The sequence below is a fragment of the Myzus persicae genome, unplaced genomic scaffold (assembly GCF_001856785.1).
Source record: "Myzus persicae strain clone G006 unplaced genomic scaffold, MPER_G0061.0, whole genome shotgun sequence".
Taxonomy (NCBI): Eukaryota; Metazoa; Arthropoda; class Insecta; order Hemiptera; family Aphididae; genus Myzus; species Myzus persicae.
Window position 1 is genome coordinate 185,629 of NW_019103883.1, and position 14,532 is coordinate 200,160.

General features: G+C 29.1%; 1 protein-coding gene across 1 annotated transcript; it reads right to left on the bottom strand.

Moving 5' to 3' along the window:
* Positions 1-1,510: 1,510 nt before the first annotated feature.
* On the bottom strand, positions 1,511-6,717 carry LOC111035853 (centrosome-associated zinc finger protein CP190). Its single transcript, XM_022317646.1, has 3 exons — positions 6,443-6,717; positions 5,943-6,042; positions 1,511-3,761 (listed from the first exon to the last, which is right to left on the bottom strand). Exon 3 carries the CDS (start codon positions 3,742-3,744, stop codon positions 1,942-1,944), a length of 1,803 nt encoding a protein of 600 aa, XP_022173338.1. The 5' UTR covers positions 3,745-3,761; positions 5,943-6,042; positions 6,443-6,717; the 3' UTR covers positions 1,511-1,941.
* Positions 6,718-14,532: the final 7,815 nt, after the last annotated feature.

Below are 14,532 nucleotides of genomic sequence, written 5' to 3' on the forward strand. Positions count from 1 at the left end.
ATCAATATTTATTATATACAGAATATAGTAATTTTTTTTTAAATACTTGAACAATGCATTTTAAAATGGATTATGTTGAACATATTTCGTACTTTTTTACCTTGTACATGTATGAATGTATTAAGGATGTTGGAGCCGACCCATTTGTAGTAAAAAAAACCGTCTCATTGGTAAAATGTTCACACTCCGTTAAATGGTCAGAATAAAATACTATTCATACTTTTGTTGTGATTTTTTGAAACACTGCAAGACAAAACAGTAGCTTAATAAAGGGCTTACATTATAATTGTGTGCTGTTGTATTAGTATACGTTACAAGTTTATGATGTCTATAACAGCTAACAGGGGTTGACGAACCTATTCCAACAAATAGCCTTCATTAAAAATGCTAAGTATCTGGTGATCGACCCCAATTTATTTAAGTATATAATATTCATATTATTCAAAGCAGCACAACAATAAATTGTATAATAATTTTCTTCTTTTATTATTTCTCCATCTGAAAATGTTGTGTTTGTCTTCACTGATAAATACTTTACTTGAGTACAAAGCGTATACATTTTTAAGATTATGCATGTGATTAACCGATATTGGTATAATTAATTTTCAATATGATCAACCAATATTCCTCTTAGGTCTAAAAGAAACTGGTCGAGCACTCCTGGCCTATAGTCATAAAATAGGCGTATAATAGCTACAGAAGATATATTTAATTATTAATTATAATATTTACTATACGCCAAGTACCATCAGGTTTTCATCTAATGTGTACAATAAATATGATTGGTATTAAAAAATTTAAAACAATGCATTCACTAAAACTATCTAATGTCATACAATACAATATTAAGCATTCAACTAATTCATGTTGTACTATACACCATTATAGTACTAATTAACTAAAATAAATTTTTATGGTTTGACCAATGTTTTATTAAAGGAAAATTAACAATTCTTGTATGAAAAAAAAATACATATTATAAAATACATGACTAAACAAGTACTTGAGAAATATTAAATTGTTATTTAAAATCTAGTTGTTACTTGGGTATTTAATAATAATTTGACTAGATAAAAAAAAACAATTTTGAAATATAGACTTAACTAGACGGTGATCAAGAAATTAACTAACGTCACATTTCATAAACTCTGTTAACCAAAATATTTAATTAAATATATTTATTTTATTTAAGATAATATAATGTGTAATAGTTTATTTAACATTATGTACATAGATATCTTTAAGAAAAATAAATCATTATTTGTTGTCATTTTTTTTCTTTATAGTTGTCAAAAGTTATAATGTGTATGGTATTAAAATATTTCTTTGTTTTCTTTTAACTTTTTGATTTACAACTATATTTATTGTATAATAACCTAAATTAATATAATAATATAGGCAAGCAACACTTATTATAAATACAAAAATATCACATTTTTTGATACGTTTAAATTTACAATTTATTAAAGATGAATTTAATACTGTGCCATAGCAATTCACAAAAGCTATGTCCATTGCATTATTATATGTAATGTATTACACAAATACAAAGTATACATATAATGTTTAATGGTAGTATGGTATCGAATAAATTGTTTTACAATATTCAAAATTCCTAATATTATAATCACTGACTAAAAATACTATAGGTACCTACCATCCACTATAAAGGTATCTGACAAATTAATATTTTTAATCTAATATTAAGCACTAAATGGTAAATAATAGTTATTTAGGTACAATATATAAATAAATAATTGTTAATTTTTTTAAATCTTTAGTACCAATTTATATCCAGTCGTGGTTTTTTTCATTAACTAAAAGAGATGTACAAATATATAATACATATTACAAAAATGGTATTGGATGATAACAAATACTACATTTTATTACAGTACAACAATATTCTGAAGATTTGAATGATAAAATTTTATTTTTGACTCACTCCAATTCTATCCTACAAGGTTTAGCATCTCTGTTATCTTCTTTGTCTGACTCTTCATTTTTGTTTGTATCCACATCATCAAAATCATCCCACTCCTCTGTGAGGTCAACTGGTACAGTCGATTTACAATCATCATCATTTTCTTCAAGTACTCGTTCAGCATCTTCCAGTGTCACAGTTTCTACTTCTGTAGTTTCTTCACTGTAGATGACTTCTTCGCCTTTTCCTAGATCGTCTGTTTCATTTATAATATTATTTTCAGCTAAAACTTTGGACCCAGGTGGTATATTATCAATAACAGAAATCAATAGCTCTTTGGTTGATGAAGTTGAAGGGATAATGTCATCAACTTTATGGAAATTTCTCAAATGCCCTTTAAGCATCAAACTTGAACGGAAAGTCCTATCACACTCAGCACATGTATAATTTCCATACTCTGTTTTTGTTTGTGGTTTAATGCCACATTTCTCCAAACTCTTATGTCGTTTTAGATGAACTTCGGTTGTAGCAACAAACCCACAATCGTCACATTGAGGAAACTTGAAATCAGCAGGCGGTTGAATTTTGTGTTTTGTGAACATGTGATGTATTTGTAAGCTCTTGCGTACAGAAAAGTGTCCACAGTGTTCACAAACTCTAGTGTCTTCTTTTTCATTATGTTTTTCTACCAAATGTCTCCTATATATTAAATAAGACTCTAACTTCAATGGATTGGTCTCAGTTCCACAAAGATTACAGGACCAAGGCCCATTTATGTTCATAATATCCGGCTTGACTTTGTGAGTGGTAATTGGTTTTTTAACACCGCTTCCGACTGGTAATATTTTCTCGACTGAATTAGGAGTGTTGATAATTATGCTTTCAAACTGGCTTTGGTTAGTACTAGACATAATTTTCAATTTAATGTTACCTTTACTTTGCAATAAATGTGGATATTTCTTTAAAATTTCTTGCACTACTTTGCTATTGGTGTTCTCTGGATCCGTATCACTGACAATTTTCAATTTCTTGCCCGCTGGTGATAATATATTTTGAGCCTCACATTTAATGACTTGAGTTTTATGACCCTTGTCCATGCTCTTATCAATCAATTCTCCATTAGAAGCTCTTTTCAGCATGGCCTTTGCACTCTCACTATTTTCTTGTTTAATTAAAGGTGCGCTATCGTACTTGGGTAATTCAAAAGTTTGTTCTATAAACTCAGGTACATCATCAGCATCACATTCAAACCGCATTGGTTTATTCTCACTCAAAACATCTTTTACTTTCATTGTATTAATAAAAGTAGATGCGGGTGTATGTTCTGGTGGTGATCTAACGGTTGTATTGGTTTGAGAGATTGGTTTCTTTGCAGGCCTATATTGATTTAGTGCAATTGCTGAATGAGTTCTTGACGTCGAAGCTTGTGGAGAGTGATACTTAGGAGTTATTTTGTTTACTCCATTCTGTGACTCCAGAAGCTTAAGTAAAACAGTAACTTGTAACATATCAGCTACTTCAATTAAACTCATACGATTGTCTTCAGTGAAATGAAGTTGTCCGGTATACATAAACATGATAACACTCTTAACTGCATCAAAGTCTAGATGTACAGGCATTGTCATAATTTTGTCAGTACTTGGGTGGGACACAAAATAGTCTGAACACGTATTTAAGACAACTCTGTGAACTTTGAAAGATTCATTTGCCACTGAACGAATGGTATAGTCGCAATATTCATCTTTTTTGGCCAAGTTGTTGAGGCGCTGCATAAAGAAATTACCCCAGTTGTCAATTTTCAATTGGCTAGGAACCGACATAGTTGCTAACGAACAATCTAAAAATTAAATATTATTTATTAGAATCAATTTTGTAAGTACAAACATTTTAATAATACTTTTAAAGACTAGGTCTTACAGGGATAACATAATAATGTTTTAGATTTACAGTGTACTCTCGATTATCCGTGAAATAGGGTGGCAGGACATCCACAGATAAACAAATTTTGCGGATAATCCGCAAAGTAATACAATGCAATGTACATTATCGCGTAATCGACTATCACAACCCAATAAAACCGATAATGATGAACATACAATGTACATTTGAGGGTCTAGTATTTAAGGAACATAACATAATAAGTACATACATATGTATATGTAGTATATCATATCTAAAGCTGTGATATGTATTAATACTAAACAAGAGTATTGTATTTTACGTCATTATCGAATAATCACAAATTATCACTCAATTAAACCGTTAATGATCTATAATGTAAATATATGTATGTACATATATTTTTTTAAATTCTTGTAGGTATGTAGAAGATTCTGCAGAAGACGGCGGATAATTCGCAGGTTAGTCGGCTAATGGATAATCGAGAGTACACTGCATATTATCTGACCTATATTTTAATAAATTGTACAACAGAATTTAATAATATAAAAGTTGTATTAATAGGTAGGTAGGTAAATAAAAAAAAATTGTCGAAATAGATTCAAACCAGAATATTCATGCAAATGAGTAAATAATTTGTTTTTTATTTATGTATACTTGAGCATACATTTAATTACAAATCAAAAATATTATTCATGGCAATGGTCATTCTAATCATTTGCTTTCTTAAACTCAAGTAGTTTTAAACTAGATAGTTTATATTATAGACATTAGACATAGATATTATAGATATTTGACATGACCAAATAAAGAAATTCAACATTTATATTTATATTTTGGCAATTGATATCTACACTTTGATCAAACACATATTCCTGTGTCATATATGGATTTAAATTAATGAAATTAGGCAAGTAAATAAGAAAATATTAAATAAAATGTACTTTTTAAGCTGTTGAAAATCTGGTTACAAAGATAATTAGGGAAATTGAAACGATTATCCTACCAACCAGTGGCCTATTTTGTTCTTTTTACCCGTATGATGTACCAAGGTATATTATATAACACACAAGACCTACACCTACAGAAATTGTAGATACCTATCTACCTATATCAAGTGATTATTAAAATAATTGAAAATATGTACAATGTGTTCACGCTAAAGCTAGCCACACACTACGGTTTTATTTGTCCGTCTTCGGTGTACGGTGTAGTTCGAACAAGGTACACCGAAAATGTATGGGCAATAAAACGGATGAAAAACACCGTACACGGAAACGGAATAAAAACTGAGGAGTTTGATTTTTTGTCCGTGTTCGGTGTTTAAAATGAACAAAACCGAAGGTGTGGGCCCATTTTGATGCCGATTCATTCGTCAAAAAAACGGTCCGTGTTGTTCGAACACCGTACAAAGATACAAAATGGATAGTGTGTGTCGTTCATCGGTGTACGAACAAAAAATGTGCGAACTACACCGTACACCGTACACGTACAAATAAAACCGTAGTGTGTGGCCAGCTTAAGAGGTACCACTACATATTTCAGTTCGATGATCTTGAACTGAAATGGGGTTTTTGCTGAATGACAGATAGTACTTAAATACACATTTTTAGAATAATTTCAAATTTTTAACACTTTCGATACGCGCAAACGGGTATTTAACAATATTGGATACTAATAACTAGTAATAAGTAACAATAAGTTGAATTTAGTTTTAAATTTCATCAAAAACTAATTACTCGTAAATATTAAATCTCATCGTTAATTTCAAATGCCGAATTTGTGATTAGAAAAAAACTTTTTTTACATAAATTGTTTAGAAAAAAATACTCTATCCGGATATGTAAAAAAAATTTACCATTTAAAAAAAAGTAAGTTGTATCGCTTATGTGGGTATCAAGTGTTAAAAATTTGAAATTTATCTAAAAATGTGTATTTAAGTACTATTTGTCATTCAGCAAAAACCCTATTTCAGTCCAAGATCATCGAACTGAAAAATTTAGTGGTTCCTCCTAGCGTGAACACAAAGTATTGGCAAACAACATTTTTCATCAATCAATAGAGAGGTAGGTAGGCGGTGGGAAGTCTTATGTACACAATGATAAGTACGATGACTTACCTTCAACAGCAGGACGTTACAAAGCTTGTCGGTCAAAAAGTCTGTCTGGAAGTGAATCGTATGCCTGGTCGTCTGAAGTTGTCCAGAGCTCAGTGGCGATCTGTAAAACACAATAACGATGAGTAAGTATAGGTCATCGGTGGTCGAGACGACGAGCTAAGACAACGGTCACTCCGGCCGGTACGTCGAAACCGCCATCGTCTCCGCTCGTCGTCTCGTCAGCGGCCGTCAAAGAAGCCGCCAGGGTACGCAGACAGGTAAAACTATTGTTATTGTTATTGTTATTATTGTCGAGCTTCGACGCCACTGCCGTTATCGGCACGTCGCCGCCGCCGCCGCCGCCGCTGTCGTATTCCTGAGCATACAGAGCGGCGCGCGTAAAAACTAACGACGGCTACGACGTTTTAGTGGTGTTATTATTATTATATTAGTCGAACAGAATGCGACGGCTGCAGTAAACAAGCAGCAGAACGACCGGTCGGCCCGCATCGAAAGCTTACCACGAGATAGTGCTGGGCGTCCCGGTGCGTAAGTCGTGGGGCGACAGGCCGTGTCCGATTCGTGTGCTTGTCAATGGTCGTTGCTGACCGAAGTTCGTGGGCCGCGAGAAACGGACAGCGGTCGAGAGATTTGCGTATCTAACGGCGGATCGGTGACGTCGGAAAACAGAGAACGGCTCGAGCGAGCGTATCGTCGGGCGGCGATGGCTATTGCGGCGGGTGAACGATCGCGGCGGCCATTGAGCACACTACGCACAGGCTTACTGCTTACGACGCGCCACCTGCCGATGACGGCGGCGGCGGCGACGACGACGGCGACGCGAAGCGGTCGTTGGTTCGCGACCGCAGTGCTACCACACGGCTGATCGTTGCCTGTTACGCACGGTTCTGCCGCCGCCGGGGTTCGTTATCATCGTCATTCGTCAACTACGTCGAGCGCTCAAGGCTCGACTACAACTGCTCGAGCAGCGGGCCTAGAGCGCCCGGCGGATGTGGGTACGTGTGTCGTGTAGCCTAATGTCAATTCTTGAAAATAACGATTGCGGCTATGAACGATTTATAGGCATTGTACTTACCTACTAATAATTGGCATCCAAGTATCCAACAAATGTATTCAACAATTATTTATAATATTTTTGTTCTACTGTAATACCACTCATTATACCATTAAAGGCACTCTGTCGCACTCGAGTAGGTACTCTAAACAATGGTCTAATCCGTAGGGATATTACAGTTATTTTACTTGTATCAAATTTACATATCTTGGATTATTCTACATTTGTAAGTTTGTAACTTGTAACGGTTTATCGCGTATATAATATTGGAGTACGTACCTACCTATCTTTAAAATGTAACTGTTTACAACTCGGACGCAACTTTTTCGTGAAAGTTAAGTAATCATGTAAGTGTTATGTACTAACTAAAGTTGTTACATTAAATCAATCATTAATGTCGTCTTCCTATATTAAAATGTTTAGCTATTGTACAATAACAAAATTATTATTATAATTATATTATTTACTATTTACTCACTATAATTAATATTTTTTTTATCATTATGTTTAATATTATACATTTCGTATAAAAGAATACAATATTATAGATTATAGACAATACGTCAATATCTATATATTCTACCCCACTAAACGTATTTTATATGTACCTATTCATTATTACAAATAATAAGCAATTGTCTGCAATTTATTTTTTTAATAACCGATAGCGGTGTAGATAAATACGTTGATAATAATAACATACTGCACGTCTGTACGACAGAATATGTATATGAAAATAATGGAATTATTTCTTTTTAAAGTAGAATTTATAAATTAGACAGAATAAAATAGAGCGTCTGTTTATTTTTAACTTTATGACAAACCGTTATTTGTTAGCTAAACCTTTATGAATCTTATAGGATCATCATTCAAAAATGATACCAAAATAAAACATTAAAAATATATATTTTTATCCGAAATCTAGGCATTTCATTATGCTAACAACAAAGTACAGGTTGTTCTAGGTAAAGATTTGATTTTGTTCATCAAGAATTAATAATTAGTAATTACACAATCTCAATACGGTTATTTTATTTGTGGGTATATGTAACTGTGTCTAATGTATATAATATATATGTATATGATAAATCAGGTCAATGGTTGGTAATAAATAGAATAGGTCAGATTAGATTTTTTCGAAACAAATTTAGCACTCTAGATTTACATAAGTAAAATAAAAAAGACAGGCAAGTAAAAGTTTGTAATTTGTTCTATGGAATAAAATAATAATTTGAATGCCGTACGCATTACTAGGGAAAAAAAGTTGAATTCATTGGCACATTATTGTCTTGTATACTTACCTGTCTATAAGTTAATTTAATTTAAATGAAATGTTAGAATTCGATCTTTTCTCAAAAAATCAAAAGATTTTCAACAAACAATTATGTAATTATATAAATTCAAATTATTTACACTATTAGGTATAAAAAATTTTAAAATATAAGTTCGTACTTAAGATTTCAAAATCCAGTATTCAATACTAGGTATTTTTCAGTTATCAAACTCTGACGGCAACTTTTATATTATATTATTTTAATACTACGTAGGTATTCACAGTGGATACCTAGATAATTGTAAAGTAAAATAGTTTTGGAAAACATAGGTTGAAAACTGTTTATACAAGATTAATTATGACTTATAAGTCATAAGTTATTATTACAATGTTTAAAATAAAAGACATTTTTAACGATTTATTATTATACAATTTTCTTACTCAAATATATTATAATATGGTCACATAGGTGTATAATAGGTATGTGTAAAGGTAAGTGTAAAATAATTATGCTATTACACGTGTTAAAATCCCGGAGCCGTCTATTCCAATGTCTGCGGTGTTAAATAGTACAAAATGACAAAATGTATGATGTTGTCTCAGCGCATTTTGCTTCGTTAGCCTGACGACATATTATTTCAATTTCTAATATATATATAACTAAATAATATCAATACTACATTAATTGTATATTAAAATAATATTGACGACTGTACAATATACATCAGTCTTTGTTGTATTTTTTCTTAAAAATACCCTTATTTTTAAAGCTAATAAATAATAAAAATATTATACATTTGGATTTCTTCTTTCTATGTTTAATACAATTTAAATTTATTCATAACTCATTGTACCCTTTACTTTACAAATTGTTGTCTTAGCCTATTTGCGTCGTTGACTATAACAATATACCTATATATACTTGCATACGAATTTAATCATAATTAATTAATTATTTGTATTATGTACTTATGCTTACATAATTTTGATATATGCGACAATATTTTAACTTAAGTAAATAAATCAAATATTTGAAACAAATTGAAAAATTCAAATAATTACAAATCTCATTCCCTTTGCTATGTTAACAATTTAAGATACTTATTGTAATTTGCTTAAAAAAAATCTTCTTTGAGATTATTCTAGGATTGAAATTTAATATTTTTATTTTTACAAAATAGTAGCAGTATATGTAATTCGTTCTTCTTTTGACATTCTGCGGTTTGTTTATTATTCAGTTATTATGTAAATGCCGATGTCATATATTCTTTTTTTTTACAAACTCAGGTATTATAGAATCTTTTTTTTCTTCAAATTGATTTTGTAATTTTTATTTTTTATTAGCTTCCCAAATTTCTCTTAGTAATACTTAATTTCTTCTTCATGTTTTTACATACATATTAATTTGTTGTTTATTTTTAGTGTGGTTCATTCAATGCTTTTTGCTTATTTCAAAAATATTAAATTCGCAACTTGTCTCTGAATAATCGACCATAACCTTTATTGCATAATAATATGCTGAAAATAGATTCTTTTTTTGTAAAATATTTTAGTAACATTTGTCTTTAAAATTGAATTATGATTCCTGAATTCCTGATACATTATATTATGTTGCTATTATACTTATGCAGGTACCAATTATACAGATATATACATATATTTAATATACATTTTAAATAATTATAAATATTTTATAATATTTACAATTTTCTATAATATTATACAGGGTGTTTCTTAAGTGTGTGAGGTAATTAGTATACGCATACTCACTGTGATGCCAAAATGAAGATTTTTTTGGAATTTTTTTCTAACTTCAAAATCTGGGTTTTTTAAAGTTATTTTTAGAATATTATCTCGAATGTATAAATAAACACTCTAGTCGTATTTTTTGCAAAATTCTCATACGAATCGAGATATCGCATCATTTTTGCGCTTGTCGCGCGTTTTTCGCGCTCGAATAACCAACTAAAAAAAAAGTCGTGCGACACATCGATTTGTATGAGAATACTGTAAGATAACCAGTGGTGATAATTACTTGTTGTCATTGATAATACACGATTAATTAACACATTGTTTTACATTGTCGACTAATAAACAATATGAAATAATAACAAAATTAGGGTTAACAGAGTTTTAAACGATCAAATTCCAGTTTTTGGATATCATAGTACCTAACATAATTATTTCAATTCGATAAAATAAACATTTTATTTTATACTATTATTAATATTTATTAGTGAACCTTATATTATACTTTTATCGTTAATATTGAATTGACCGTACTCCTTACGGAGTACATGATGAACATTAGTTGGTCTGATTAGAGCTTAGTCAAATACTTTTAATTGGACGACATTTAAAATATTAATATTTATTTTTAAGAATTAAAGTTTTTAATTTAAATTTTGATTTTTGCGCAAGGTACACACACATTGAATATGCAGACATGGTTTTTAAGTTGGGTAAGTACTAGTTAATTTAATTAATGTATTTAACTAATATCACCTATTGGTGATTTATTTTATTAAAAACTCTAGGTATTTTACTTTATCACAAAACATACCCGTGTAACTATTTTAAGTTGTCGTAACCGACATGTTATAAGAAATAAACTATTTATTTGTTTATTAATTGTGCCTAGGTTTGGCTGATGGAAATGGAAATCTTGCAGCTAGGTTATGGGCAGAACGTAAATAATAATAATAGTATAAAATAAAATGTTTATCTTATCGAGTCAAAATAATTATGTTAGGTACTATGATATCCAAAAACTGGAATTTCAGTATAAACACACAAATAGGTAGTTCCTTTTATGTCTAACTAATATAACTTTATAAAGTTAAAAGTTATTTAATAAAGGTATGACACAAATGTGTGCTAGTAAATTTGATCGTGTAAAACTCTGTTAACCCTAATTTTGTTATTATTTCATATTTTTTATTAGTCGACAATGTAAAAAAGAGTGTTAATTAATCCTGTATTATCAATGACAACAAATAATTATCACCACTGGTTATCTTGCAGTATTCTCATACAAATCGATGTGTCACACGACTTTTTTTTTAGTTGGTGATTCGGGCACGAAAAACGCGCGACAAGCGCAAAAATAATGCGATATCTCGATTTGTATGAAAATTTTGCAAAAAATACGACTAGAGTGTTTATTTTTACATTCAAGATAATATTATTCTAAAAATAACTTTAAAAAATCCAGATTTTGAAGTTAGAAAAAAATTCCAAAAAAATCTTCTTTGTGGCATCACAGTGAGTATGCGTATATTAATTACCTCACACACTTCAGAAACATCCTGTATACTATGTACTAGTAATACAACGATATTTTAGGTTATGCTTTTTACCTATAAATATAATATTTTGATTATGTTTCCAAACTTCCAGTAGTTTTTGCTGATTTCCCTGTAGTGATCGGCTAATTTTGAGCTAAATTACATTTTTATTTATGTATATTTTTTTATTTAATTGCATAGAAACTGGAAGAAAATGAATGATTATTAAACATTTACAAGAAATACACCATAATATGTAAACATAATGTGCATTAATGTTAAATAGTTATACACTTTTTACAAACAAAAAAAATTGTTACTTGTATCGTTATAATAGATTTAAAATTGTGAACGTTATTTTACTCAATGGCCAACATTTTCTAATAATCTAATAAGTAATTTATTAGGTACTTAGTTTTTTTCAACATAATTTGCAAGTTAGCAGAAAAATGCAAATTAAAATGTATTATTTTATTATTATTTAATTGTTATTTACCTACTTATAACACCCAGATATTTTATGTAACTTCTCAAGTATTAAAGAAGTTGGTACAGAATGTATTATGTATTTATACGATTATGTCGATTATGATTTATAATTATGAACAGTTGGAACACAATAAAGTCTTTACTTCTACAGCCCAATTATCAGAGCGCACTCAATAATAATAATTATTAATTTAAAAGGTATTCGCTTTTGGCAATACAATTACCAATTAAATTGAAAAATGATAACTTTTTTTCATTTTTGATGTGTTTGAACCGACAACGGTATGGGTACTACTTTCGCATTAAAAACTATACTATATAATAAGCTATATGGCATGGTCGTATGGAAATGGTCTAGGTATAGAATAAATAATAAATTCTTAGATTGTTTGGGAAGACAAAATAAATAAATATTTCTACGAAATCAATATATTAATATCTTTTAAATGAATGGATGATTTTAAATAATTTCGTTTTACGTTATTTTTTGTTTTAAAATATATTATATAATTTGTTAATCGTTATGTTTTGTTTTGTGGTTTTTAATTATTTTTGTTTAGTGCTTTCCTCTATAATAATGTTTACAAATTTCATTTTTATTTTACTTTATTTTTTGTCAAATATAACAATATAATCATAACGTTATAATATTATTGAAAGCTTGGTTATAAATGTGTAATATATTATATTATGCTACAAAATTATAAGCATGAAAAGATTTTTCACGACATATTTTAAGCACAGTTAAATATCAAAAAAAAATTTTTAAGTATAATGTAAATTATGTTAATTTCTATTGTTGATTGGTATTATAATATACCTAATATGTACAAAAGACAAAAAAAGAAAAAAAGAGAAAATATTTTGTTTTTAGATAGGATCCAGTGAACTATTGAATATGAAATGAATGTGTTTTTTTTTCAATAATACATTAAGCAAAATAATAACTTATTAATTTAAAATGATATTACTAAAAGTATTACTCTAAAATCTTTAAAACTTAAATCTTAAAATCATTCCCACTTTCACTCCAAAACGATTATGTGTTCTCGCATTCGTCTAATTCGTTTCGGTATGTAGATAAATATTTGCAATCTTGGCAAAAATTTGAGTAGGTACCTATGGGATTGTTGATTTGATATTATTAAAATTGTTGTCAGAGAATTTTTTTATGATAGAATTCAATCTGTGTATTTTTTTTTTTCTGGTAATGAACATATTATTATAATCTTTATTGTAAACATCCCATTTATTTTTATCTAATCCAGCGTAATTTCTATAGGTAAGCTAATGTGGTTATTTTATTTTTAATGAAAAAGTGTTTTAGTATTTTTCAATGTTATTGTAAGTAGGTTTTCATAACATTTTTTTTTTGTTATATTAAAAAACTATTGGTCATTATTTGGAAAGTAAGCTAATTCCCTAATATTTTTTTCTTCATCTATTAATTCTCATTATTGTCTTATACACTTTTAAATTTAATTAAAATTTTAATGTGATTCTTTTTGACTTCGTGAAACATTGACTAACACAGTAGCTACATTATTTGATAATGAAAAAATATTTATATTATGCTCAGAATAATATTATTCTATGCTAAGTTTGTTCGGTTATTGTAGCTGAGTAAGAATTGCCGAAATTTATATTTATAACGGGCTTAAATTAATTCGTAGGTATAAATTTGTTTTCAACTTCCTTTTTATTGTTAATAATAATTATTGTGTACACCATTGTTACACTATGTAGGATGGTTAATTTGTTTAAATTTTACGTTTTATACCTACTATTTTTTTGTCGAAGCATAATATAATATAGTTGATTTTTTCTATTTCTTTACGTTAATAATATTTTGAATTATTTTGATCATAATCTGTATTCTCGAGCTATATACATTCCGATTTCCTTCTTAGCTCAGGTTCTAATATTTACGCTTTACTCTAGTACACTGTAAGGACTAAGCTAATTGACTAAAAACTAAAATTTAATTTAATCAACTCTGTTAACTTATGTTGAGGTACTATTAATTATTATACCTACCTTAGTATGTCCTTATCACCATAACTATATTATTACAACGGTGGTGTAAGTTCGTAAAGGTTGAACTTCAAAAAATTTAAAAAAATTCCAATACAGTTTTTGTTCAAAAACACTTAAGTTGGTTTAAAATCAAACATAAAATAAAAAAATATATATAGCTTATTCACTCGCGTACGACCGTCACACTTATACGCTGTTGCACCGAGTGGCAATGTTAGGTAATTAGGTAGGTAGTAAAAAATATAAATAATGTTGTTTCAGCGCTTTTCGCTCCATTGGCCCTACATGGATATATTATTTAATTGTCAGCAAATATCAAATCCCTAAAATATATTTCTATTTTCTACATCTTTACTACAAATTTATATTAAAATAATATTGTAGACTGTCAACAACATGTCAATATACCTACGGGCTACGACAGTAGCTATACTATAACTATTGTAATAT

Excerpts from the sequence above, each read along its gene's own strand:
- LOC111035853 (XM_022317646.1), bottom strand. The coding sequence starts at position 3,744 with ATGTCGGTTCCTAGCCAATTGAAAATTGACAACTGGGGTAATTTCTTT.